The sequence below is a fragment of the Protobothrops mucrosquamatus genome, unplaced genomic scaffold, assembly GCF_001527695.2.
Source record: "Protobothrops mucrosquamatus isolate PMUCROS unplaced genomic scaffold, P.Mucros_1.0 scaffold13, whole genome shotgun sequence".
In the NCBI taxonomy this organism is placed as follows: domain Eukaryota; kingdom Metazoa; phylum Chordata; class Lepidosauria; order Squamata; family Viperidae; genus Protobothrops; species Protobothrops mucrosquamatus.
Window position 1 is genome coordinate 1,486,443 of NW_015386400.1, and position 12,100 is coordinate 1,498,542.

Sequence of the window (12,100 nt, forward strand, 5' to 3'; positions counted from 1 at the left end):
ACTTACATGAAAATATTAGGATGGGTTTCAACAATGAAGGCGTTGGTACACCCAAACTTAATTAATTATGAGAAACTTGTGACTTATAAAGATATTTTGAATACTGATGGGAAACTACAAACTAAACAAGAATTGGAAGAACAGGGCACTGAGCTATCATGGTAGCCACACCTGCAAATGCAAATGAGATATGAGAAAGAGACAAAAATATGTGGTTTTTACAAAGACCAGACAGCGTTAGACCAGATACTATTGTCATCAGATGACAAATTGATTAAGAAACTATACAGCTTTCTGTTAAATTTAAAGATGGAACATGAACAAGTTAAAGAAACAATGATAATTTGGGGAAAAAACTTTGGACACAATGTAGAGTTAGAAAAATGGCAAAACTTATGGGAAAGAAACTACAAAATAACAAGGAAAGCTACTTATAAAGAAAATTTATATAAAATGTTCTATAGATGGTATCTACCACCTGCAAGACTAGCAATCTCAGAAAATTATAATAAAAATGTGTATACTTAATATTACATATATTAACAGCAGCGAGAATTACATTTGCTCAATACTGGAAAAATGAAGAAATACCATCTGAAGAAGACATAATTAAGAAAATTTTGAATTGTGCAGAAATGGATAGGCTCAAATTGAAAATGAAGGGGAAGCAAGATTCAGAATACTTTCAAACATGGGAAATTTTTTATAAATGGTTAGAAAAATGGAATAAAGAGTAGGAATGGAAAATAATAATAATAATAATAGTAAAGTTGGAAGGGACCTTGGAGGTCATCTAGTCCAACCCCCTGCTCAGGCAGGAAACCCTATACCATTTCGGACAAATGGCTGTCCAATCTCTTCTTAAAAACCTCCAGTGTTGGAGCATTCACCGCTTCTGGAGGCAGGTTGTACTATTATTGTCAAACATATAAACCCAGACAACGTGTTGCTTACTAATACTAAAGATTGTTACTGTAAAAAAATAATAAAATATACATTTAAAAATTTCTCTAATTTTTGTTCAATACCCCAATTTTCTTATAGGTAGATGGGCAGCCATATTTATTTCCTAAATAAAGCAAGCATATGAAGGGAGATAAGTAGGGGGGAAAAACATGGCAAGCTATTTACAAAGCAATGCTAACTAGACCAATATTCCAGAATTCTGCTAACTAAAGAATGACATAGCAATAGAGAATTCACCATCCTCTTTACATTATTAATTTGTGGGGGTGGGTTTGGAGTTAATACTATCCAAGTTAAAGGGCTAGTGTTTTTTTTGATCTAAAGCTTTTATTATCATTTTCCTTTGAAAGTTTCATGGTGTCAAATTTGGACACATCAGAGCTGATAGATAAACAAAGTTATTCAAGACTGCATTTTCCATTGCAGATTCAGAGTCCTGTATGCAACTTCATGGGGAGGATCCTGACAAATTAAGCACTCTTAGAACACGGGCCAAAGAATAGTAAGACTGTAGCCCAACAGGAACTTTTTAAATATAAGGCTTTGCTTATTCTAGAGGATTTGTAACTATTGTACAGTAAATAGCAATAGCATTTAGACTTATATACTACCCTAGAGTCAGTGGTGGGATTCAAATATATGAACAACCAGTTCTCTGTGTGGATGCCGCTTCTGGAAGTCCATTCTGGGCCTGGGCAATAAAAAATTACTACCAGTTCTGTCGAAGTGGTGCGAACTAGCTGAATCCCATCACTGCCCATAGCACTTTACAGCACTCTCTGTGTGGTTTGCAATAAAAGCATTATTGTCCACAACAATCTGGGCCCTCATTTTACCGACCTCAGAAGAATAGAAGGCTGAGTCAACCTTAAGCCCTGTCAGGATTGAATTCCAGGCAATGGGCAGAGTTTACCTGCAATACTGCACTTTAATCACTGTGCCATCAGTGCAAGATAACTGACAATATCTTAAAAATCAATAAATTGATAAATTTGGCATGTTACAAATTCAATTACTTACTATTTCTTTATTTCTCCTTCCCACTCTAGCCCATTTGTAAATATTTTCTCATAAGCACAGATTATTTAGGCTCTTGTTCAGTTATTTCAGTTTTTGTGATAAAGAGCAGGTGAAGAAGTTCCACCATTTTTTTCCCTAGATAGGTATCCAGTTTGTCCCATTATTTTTTAAAGAGAAATAGTTCACAGAGAACCTTTTTTGCCTGAGAAGATTAAGGTTTACCTTAAAGATTGCACTGGCACAATGCATTTGCAATTCTTCCTTTTCACTGTTCAGATTTTTCACAAGATTTTCAATCATTTTCTCTTGTTTTATTGCTAGTCTGTAGCTGGGCTACAAATACAAATAAACACCTATTAGAAAGGGTTTGAAAAAAACGTTTAGAAAATAAATTACCAATGTGGGCAAAGTTAAATTCTTTTTTTGTCTTTGCTATCCTCCTAACAATGAAAATTAGTAGAAGACTATAAAACTAGCAAATATTCCTCTATACTGCAAAGCCTCTTTTTCTTGTGAGTTAAGGATGACAATTCCTGCCAAAACCAATCAGGAAATTTATATGTCCATCTGTCTACCTACTGCATAACTGTGCATAAGAATGTGTAATACAAGTAGTCCTCGACTTACGATCACAATTGAGCCCACAATTTCTTTTGTAAAGTGAGACATTTGTGAAGTGTTTTTGCCCCATTTTACAGCCTTTCTTCCACTAGTTGTTAAGTGAATCACTGCAGCTGATAAGCTAGTAACCTGGTTATTAAGTGAATCTGGCTTCCCCATTGACTTTGCTTGTCAGAAGATTGCAAAAGGTGATCACATGACCCTGGGACACAGCAAAGGTCATAAATATGAACCAGTTCCCAAGCATCTGAATTTTGATCACGTTTATGGGGATGTTGCAATGTTCATAAGTGTGAAAAACGGTCATAAGTCACTTTTTTCAGTGTTGTTATAACTTTGAACAGTCACTAAATGAACGGTTGTAAATCAAGGACTATCTGTACACACTGGTCAGAAACCTCTCTTCAAAAAAAGGCAATACTGGGCCAAAAAAAGCCTGATACAATCAATAGGTTATAAAACAAGGCAATTCAATTTCAAAATTAACTGATCTCCCACTAACACCCATATTGGTATACAAATATTTTGTTATTGCTCAGTCAGAAAAGGATTGATTACAAAATCTGGAGACAATATCCTAGGGATAGTGAGGTTTTTTTTCTCCCTAACGTTTTCCCACAAGTGCAGGGTCCACTTTTTTTTTTTAATCAACTAAGTGTGGATCTGTTAGTTGTCACAGGAATTGACTGATCAGCTTGTCACCTGAGAGGGATTATATATCCCCCCACCCTCCGCACGCACACACACACACAAATTTCAGTTATTTCTATTTGTAATTATTCGGAAATGACAACTCCTATTCCTTTCAAGTAAATACCATAATTTCTATTAATTTAAAGAATTAAATATAATGGAATATAATTACATGGAATCACTGAAACTACTTTATGTTGTAGTCAATTATATCACTTTGTGATTGATTAGTATATAGATGAATGGATAGATAGAATATTGTTGCAATTTAATGTTGCACTATCTACTTTTGCTTTCTATTTGACCTGTGGAGGATAGACACCTGAATTTTCAGAAGCAACATTGCTTACCTCAGAGGCACACTCTTGCAAAGTTCCTACCACAGGTATTAACATATTTGAATGAGGAGACTTCAGTAACTGAGCCAGCAGAGGGATGCCTCCAGCTTTACGGATTGCTTCTTTATTCCTAGCGCTTTTGCTGCAGCTCCACAGTGCCAAAGCACCACAACGTGCTACTTCAATTTCTTTTCCCTGAAGCTGATTGAGGCTTGCAGAACAGTCTAACAGCCCAACCTGGTAAGAAACAATAATCCAATAAAATTGATCAGGTACATCCTGATGGACACTAATCAAATATGCATCCTGGCACTGAAAGATACCATAAAGATGCCTATAACATTTGTTCTAGAAATGAAAGAAGGAAATATCTTATCCAGTTCTAGCTCTTATTGCCTATAAGCTTTTGATTGTAAAAAAAAAAGTCTGCAATCTTCTGGTGGAGCAGGGGGAGAGCAGAGTTCCCATATGAGATTTTGGGAAGGCAAAGAAACACTATGGATGGGTCAAAGGATTAAGATTAGAAATTTATAGTTTTTCTTGGGATGCGGGCTTTTTTTAAAAAAATATCTTTGGTCTATTTTAGAGGTTATGTTTGTATTCCACTTCAAAATGGCAAGAATTTTAGAGAGATGCTACTATTAATTTTAAAGATAATTGTTGTTCTGACTGGGGATTGTTCATTTTCTTTTAAAGGAAGGCTACACATAGCAATAACATTTAGACTTATATACCGCTTCACAATGCTTTACAGTCCTCTCTAAGTGGTTTACAGAGTCTACCTATTGCCTCCAACAATCTGGGTCCTCATTTTATCTACCTCGGAAGGATGGAAAGCTGAGTCAACCTTGAGCCAGTCAGAATTGAACTGCTGGCAGTCAGCAGAATTAGCCTGCAATATTGCATTCTAATCACTGCGCCACCACAGCTCTGCTAATGTCTGCTATAGGGTAGGGTAGGATAAGGTAGAATTAGAATAGAAATAGACAAAAATAAAAATAGAAACAGGAATAGAATAGAATACAATAGAACAGAACAGAATAATTATTTATTGGCCAAGTGTGATTGGACACACAAAGAATTTGTCTCTGGTGCATAAGATCTCAGTGTACATATAAACAACAAAGTAATATAATCATAAGATACCAATAGTAGAAGGTAATAGAGGAGAAGGATGATAGTAATACAGCCCTACCACATGGTTAAATATCTTTAGACATAAGACAGTGCTGTGGAATTAGATGTTCAGCAGAGTGAAGGCACTAGAGAAAAAACTGTCCCTGAGTTTAGTTGTTTTGGCATGCAATGCCCCATAGTGACATTAAAAAAAAAGCAGAGTAATCTTTCTGTCACATGAAAAAAGGAAATTATTTGACTACATTGATATACATTTAGTTCCCCATTACTGTTAGAGGAAAAAAAGACATGATTAGAATGAAATTCTGATATTAAAACTTATATGAGTATATAAGCAACTTACCAGTCTCTTGATTCCACCATGCTGACGGACTGTTCTTCGGGCTCGTTTGAACCTAGCTACATTAGCTATTGTTTCAGCAGCCAAACACTTCAAATCTTGATCTAGAGAATCAAGTATATTAACCATGATCTGCAATCCTCCAAGATCAGCAATCGTACGTCTTATCTGAGCATTTTGACTAATTTCCTTCAGGATTTTTAATGAACCAATCTAATGGAACAAAAATGCATTGTTATTGATTGCTTTTTTTATACTGGAAAGTTTTCTATGTAGGTGGTCTTCTACTTATGATCATAATTGAGTCCAAAACTTCTGTTGCTAAGTGAGACATTTGTTAAGTGAGTTTTTCCTTATTTTACTACCTTTCTTGTCACAGTTGTTAAGTGAATCACTGCAGTTGATAAGTTAGTAACCCGATTGTTAAGTGAATCTGGCTTCCCCATTAACTTTGCTTGTCAAAAGGTTGCAAAAGGTAATCTCAGGATCTTGGGACACAGCAACTGTCATAAATATGAACCAGTTGCCAAGCATTGATCATGATCATGGGAACACCACAAAGGTCATAACTGTGAAAAATGGTCATGAGTCACTTTTTTCAATGCCATGGTAACCTAGAAAGGTCACTAAATGAACTGTTGTAAGTCGAGGACTACCTGTACTATGAGGATTTTCATGCCACAGGAGATGCTACATGCCTTTCCTTCTTCCATACAGTTTGATTACAGAATGAAAAAACAGAAGGCAAAGGGTCTTCCTCTATTACTTTCCACCCATCCAGGACTCAAACAGTGGCAGCACTGCCAATTCATATTCTGCTTCTACAACATCTGTTCTGAGTCATTATCAAATGGTGGTATTCTGACTGGGGATTGTGCTATTCATTGTAGGCAGGGTGATTATTTTCTTCTCTGGTTTTGTTACTTTCCCCTTTAGAATTTCACCAGTCAGCAGAGAAAATATTCATCGAATGGGTCACTTCAGCAGGAAAGCTGAGGTTCTGACTGGGGACTTTGTCTCTCATCTGTGGCTTATCTTTGTCTACTCCTCCTACCTCTTTAGATCATCTCCCAAGTTTAAAATAAGAGCAAATAAAATAAAATACGGAAAGATGCCAGCGCAGAAATAGTAACAGAAAAGAGGACACAGGGTCTGTTGGGACTGTAAAATTGGCTAGAGGTTATACTACCAAAGAACTGAAATTGACTAATTGAACTAACCACATGGGTCAGAGGAGAGTGGAACAGTGATTATAAGAGACAAATGAAAACAAAATAACAAATAAGCCCCAGAGTATCCCCTTTTCTGAAAATGAGTCTGCTCTTCTTTGCTCTATCTTCTAGAAAGCTGGAGAAAAGTTGGTGCCAAAGGGAAGGATAAGGAAAAGTGACAAGCACATAAAGAACATAATAGTAGTGAAAAGGGCAAAATCTATAAGGGAAGTAGCTGTGGCAGGGGCTTTTTAATGAGCAGATTATTGGAAGTGGCCCCATTGCACAAGCACTCGTATAATCTTCCTTCTCAGCTGTCCTTGCCTCTAAGATAATAGGTAACAAAACATTACAGATTTCATACACCTTGAAGCTAAGCTGGGATGGTACTGATTTAAAGTGTAATATATTACTTTAAAACTTAAGTACTCCTAAGGATGATTGTTTCACTCATGGAATAAGAAGGTATTATCATGCTGTCAAATAGAAAATTGCTATTATCAATCATGAGTGTGATGTGGATGACTGCAAGTGGTGACGAAGCTGAAGAAGCAAATTCTTTTGCTTCTTAGACATGATGGCAAAAGCCTCTAAAGAGAATTCATGTGAGGATGCAAAAAGGAAATAACCGAAGAAATCTTGATTTCCTTTGTCCCTGTACATGGAAGCCAGAAGGATTCTCCAAATTGCGCTGTAATTCATGCATAAGTTCTTAATTGTTTTAATTCCTTAAATTTCCCCAGTGACTTAAATGTTAAGACTCATTATGAGGCTTCAATTAAAATACACAGCGTTACAAGATGAGTGATAGTTGCAGAGCTATTTAAAAGAAACAGAAGGATTTGGAAGTCAAAATGAACACCCTGTGTGAAAGCTACTGGAATCCTAAAAAAAATTACTGCTATGTAACTAACTCACCTTACATTTGATTTCTTCAGTATCAAGCAAATTAATCAGCACTTCGAGACCCCCAACATCTCTAATTGCCAACTGGCATGTTTCTTGAGACAAGTTGAAATCTCTCATTGAACACAATGCAATTACAGTAGCCGTCTGGTTACCTGCCTATAAATGAGACCATCAGTGTAATGCAGGGTACAATAGGTTTTACTATAGGTTTTACTGAACAGACACACCAAGATAAAAAAAAGTTATATAGCAAAATTATAAGGGCAATGTGCATATTTCAATTTGGTGGGATTTGTTAGTGAAGTGAATAGATGAAAGGCCTATTTCTGTTAAATTATCACTGATAAACCAGTGAAATATTTTATTCAACTAAAGAAGAGAAGATACAGTTCTGACTTTTGAAAGTTTCTTTTACATTAGTAAGACTCAATATGTTTTTGTATGAAATTTGTATGCAAAAATTGTTTCCACTGTTTAATATACATTTTAAAACAAACTCATAAAATATTTTTGGTATGCTTTCAAACATTTGTGTTACAACATAACCATTACTATTGATTACCATAACGATTATTTTTCTGCCTAGTAGCTATTAGAGAAAGTTTTCAAGGGTAGATTTTAATCAACATGGAAACTATTAGTTCTCTATTAAATGTACACAAAAACTGCATCATGTTGTTAAAATCTTTGAAACTGGATATAGTATGGCAGTGCAACACTTAAATTTAAAGCTTTAATTTAAAGGCAGGTTTTATTTCTAAAAATCTAGCTCCACTTATAGGATGGTTCAGCACAAATATCCACAAATTGAAATGAAAACCGAATATAAGCTCAAAAAAGAATTAAAGGCACGCCTGGAGAAAAAAATTCTAAGCATTTTCTGGATGATAGATGTTCATAATTATACTAAGTAACAGCCATAAGTAAAGAAAAAACACCTTTCTGAAATGAGACCTATAACATTTTTCATTTCATTTATCACTGGGCTTAAAGAACAATAACAAAGATTCCACTAAAACAAAAAATGTAGGTGAGTATATGACAAGATCACAAACATTAGTTAATATAAAACAATTACAAATCTAAAACTGCCTTATTTACTTTTCTTCTGAAAAAGCCAAACTAAGGGGGAAAACAGAAAAAGAAGCCTCTGTTTCTCCTTACAGAAATTTCTCAGTCAGTTAATACAATGGGACTAGTTCACAAGCTCCACAGACTCCTTGGAGTCCATATGGCTCCTGTAGAATTCTGTTCAGGGTATTATCTAACATCCAAATCCCATCCAAAAAAGAAATGAAATGTCTTGTTTCCAACCACATTGCCCTCAGCTCTCTACCCCTAGTACAAAGTAAGTTCTATAATTAGTCATATTTTACTTTTGCCAGGGAAAGACTATTAAAAGGGGGCATCAAACATACAAAATGTTTGCAGGAATACATTACAAACCATTGGTTTATCCTTACAATATCTGCCATTTTTTAAAAGCCCAAGAAAGAAACAGATATTCCTCTGTTCCCTAGTATTTGACTCAATAGGGGATTAAAGCCAAGAAAACCTGGCAGATAATTCTACTGTTTCAGTTCATTCGCATTCTAACCTCCCAAGCAGCCCTATTACTGTACTACCAGATTTTTTCAATTTTAATGTCAAGTTATCTTTAAAAGTTAGCCTTACAAATGAATCTAAAAAATCTAGATTATTGTTTGAAATCTAACTTGTGGCTACCTGTTGTCTACAAATGAATTTTTGTAGGTAGCTTAGTTCAACTTCCATTCATTATATCAAAACAAAATACATTACTAAGTCAGATATATTAAAAGTATGAGCTTATTAGTTTCTCGTTTAGTTGCATAACTTTGATCTAAGCAGGTGGATATGCTTGTGATGATCTAGTCTCCTTTATTGGATATGCTTGTGCTACTTGCTAGAATAAACGCATAATTACTTCAGCTATGGTTTGATGATGGATTTTTTAATAGCAATATCTTATTAAATATTCATTGTCTGATCCAACTTTTCATTTTGTTTTACAGAACACAGGTCAAGCTGCAACTTGTTAGTGATGAGTTATGGAGGAGTATTACAGAGTTATGGAATAACTTCTTGTCCCATTTCCTGAATCCTCTGCAGTTCTTGGGTTATAGCCTGGCAGTGAATGAAACGCAGAGATTAAAATAACCAGGGCCAGTGGAAAATCATAACCATGATAAAAATCACAGATTCCATAATGTTCACATTACATGTCTGTAATGCGTGGAAAATAAGTATTGTTTAAGAGCTAATTAAGCACTGACACCGTCAAGCCTGGTATGTCTCAGTAACAAAGGAATACATGGAGCAAACTTCAAATTAAAACCATCACCAGTTTTTTTTTAAATGAAGAATGAAAACAAAATTGCATGATATGGAGAAAAAAATTCCAGACTGGGTTCAGAATGTAGGTTTCCACTGTTGCTCAAACTTCTCTCAGCCATTTTCTTTACATCCTGACTTTCTGACCTTTGTGGAGCTGCAAATGTATTTATGTAGGCAAAGTCTGAGTCTATGCAGGTGTTACATCCCATTGGAATACTGACCCATGTTGATGTTGGAGCATCTGATACATGCTCTATCTTGTTCCTTATTGCTATTTCTTTTTTGAATCATTTTCCCCTGATTTTTGTATAATATTTTCAATTCTTATAATCTGCCCAATCCCTGAGGTCTATAGGCACACACATACAGCCATATATGAAAGAACAATATGTAATTATAAAATCCAAAAGTGAAATACAAAGGGTGAATAATACCACTGGGACCACCGGGAGCCAAGGTTCTCAAAGGTATCAAAGTATAGTTTCATGAAAAGAGAAGACAGTTCCATACAATGAGGGCCACCGCAGAGAAAGAGTGTCATCTAGCACATAATCCAATGTTACTGGATGCTTACTGAAAACAAGCAACTCTGTTTTGATATGATTTAATTTGAAATGGTTTTGTCATATTAAGATGCTTATAACCTCCAGACACCAGTTCTGAACTTCCAGAGTATCGCTGGTTTGGCCCAAGGTAGCAACGTATAATTAAGTGCCATCAATCTAGTAATACTAATAACATATCACCTTGAACTGATAGATGATCTCTCCCAGTGGTTTCACACAGAGGTTAAAACAACATGAGAAAGAGTTCTGAGCCCTGTCAGGCTCTGTGCAGGCCTCTCATGAACTCAAAAACTGAATATGAATAAGGAACCACTGACTGAAGAACAGAATCATTGTAAAACAGTGCTCACTACTTCCAACCCTTGTAGGTGATCCAGAAGGATACTCCTATTGAGAGGTCTCACAGGATCAAACAATGTATTCCCCAATCTAAGTCAGCTACCCGAGTAACAAATTCTGTTTCTGTCCCTTGATTTAGTTTGAATCCTGACTGAAAAACATGTAGGTAATTTGTTTCCTCTGTGATCCTCTGTAACTGATTCCCAATACCTTCATAACAAACTTGCTCCAAAGGATAGAGTTGGAGAGTAGGCAAACACAGCTGGCTTAAGGAATGACCTTTTTTAAGAAAGAGATTACTTACCTCCTTCAAACAAAGCAGAATTACTATCTTTCTCAAAAACAAAACAAAACAAAAAACTTGCATAGATTACCTCTCAGAGTTAGCTGGTTACATCCTGTCAAACTCCTTGAAAGGGAAAAGAAATGTGGGTCTAGCCTACAGATAGCAGCATTCAAATTATAGAGAACTCATATACTTGTGCAAAAGAAATATAAATTACATAATAAGAGGCTGTCTCACTCATCCCTTGGGCTCTACCAAATTAACATAAAGCCCAGAGTGAATAAAAATGATTTTATTTATCAGAAAGCCACAAACTCATTCAGCATGGTTTTAAAAACTGAGAGCTACTATGCATAAGAAAGGCTAGCCTCACTATGCCCATCCATCAATTCCATATTGTTTTTAAGTGAGAAGGGATCAACATTCAAAGAAGACAATGGATTTTGAGGAAAAGCAAAACACAGAATTATGCTGCTTTCTCCTTTGTTTCAGTTTGTTTTTTCCACTCTGATCTCTTCTTTGTCATCACAGAGAACTGAGTATTAGAAAGGAGGTAAATATCCATATTGCTTCTATTCATTTTACAGGAACATTTAAAGTATACTTTACCTATTACTTGTAGGACATGGCATACAGAAAGCCATGGGTGCTACACTGAATAGATCTTTTAACAGTAACCTCTTTTCATACAACCTTCCCTCCCACTCCAGGACCAGAATGTATAGAAGGCACATCATTTCCTGGCCGTGTTTCTGCTTGATGTCAGACACCAGAGGAAACTGCTGAATTCTTCTCAAAATAGAGCAGATAATAGAGAGGAATCTGGGGAAGTTCTGCTCTTAGTATCTGGCAAGAGTTGCAACTGCCACAAGTGGGTGTGGGGTCATGGCTGGGCCTGAAATAATGTCTGCAAAAGACATTTAACAAGACTAATCTGGGAAGACCCATCACTGTTTCATACTGTCAAGAAAACAACAAGCAGCTGAGCTTGAATAAAAAGTTGGGCAACTGAATTGCACTAAAGCCAACAGATTTTCCAAAGAAAAACTAAACCATATGAACAGAGTATTCAAATATGAGGGGAGCAATGCTTTCAGGGAATAAACAAGACCAGCAAGCAAACTCCTTAAATTCAAAAAATGGTTGTTATTCATAAATTCCAGCAAGTTGAATAATTTCTAAAAGACAGCATGCAGGCTTTGGAGTGATTAGCAGGTAAGTGTTAGATGAAAGACTACCTGAGTCCATAAGGTAGACCTATGAATAAAGAGATCTAGCTACAACTTTGTGGGTTGTAGCTTACAAGGGCTTTTTTCTGT

At 35.8% G+C, this 12,100-nt stretch overlaps 1 protein-coding gene across 1 annotated transcript in view; it reads right to left on the reverse strand.

Moving 5' to 3' along the window:
- Nucleotides 1-12,100, reverse strand: part of ARMC4 (armadillo repeat containing 4) — a 75,742-nt gene that overhangs the window by 44,615 nt on the left and 19,027 nt on the right. Inside the window, exons 11-14 of the mRNA XM_015810654.1 lie at nt 7,245-7,391; nt 5,119-5,328; nt 3,651-3,875; nt 2,209-2,319 (exon numbers count right to left, since the gene is read on the reverse strand). Coding sequence (XP_015666140.1) covers nt 2,209-2,319; nt 3,651-3,875; nt 5,119-5,328; nt 7,245-7,391 — 693 coding nt within the window. The remainder of the gene's footprint in view (nt 1-2,208; nt 2,320-3,650; nt 3,876-5,118; nt 5,329-7,244; nt 7,392-12,100) is intronic.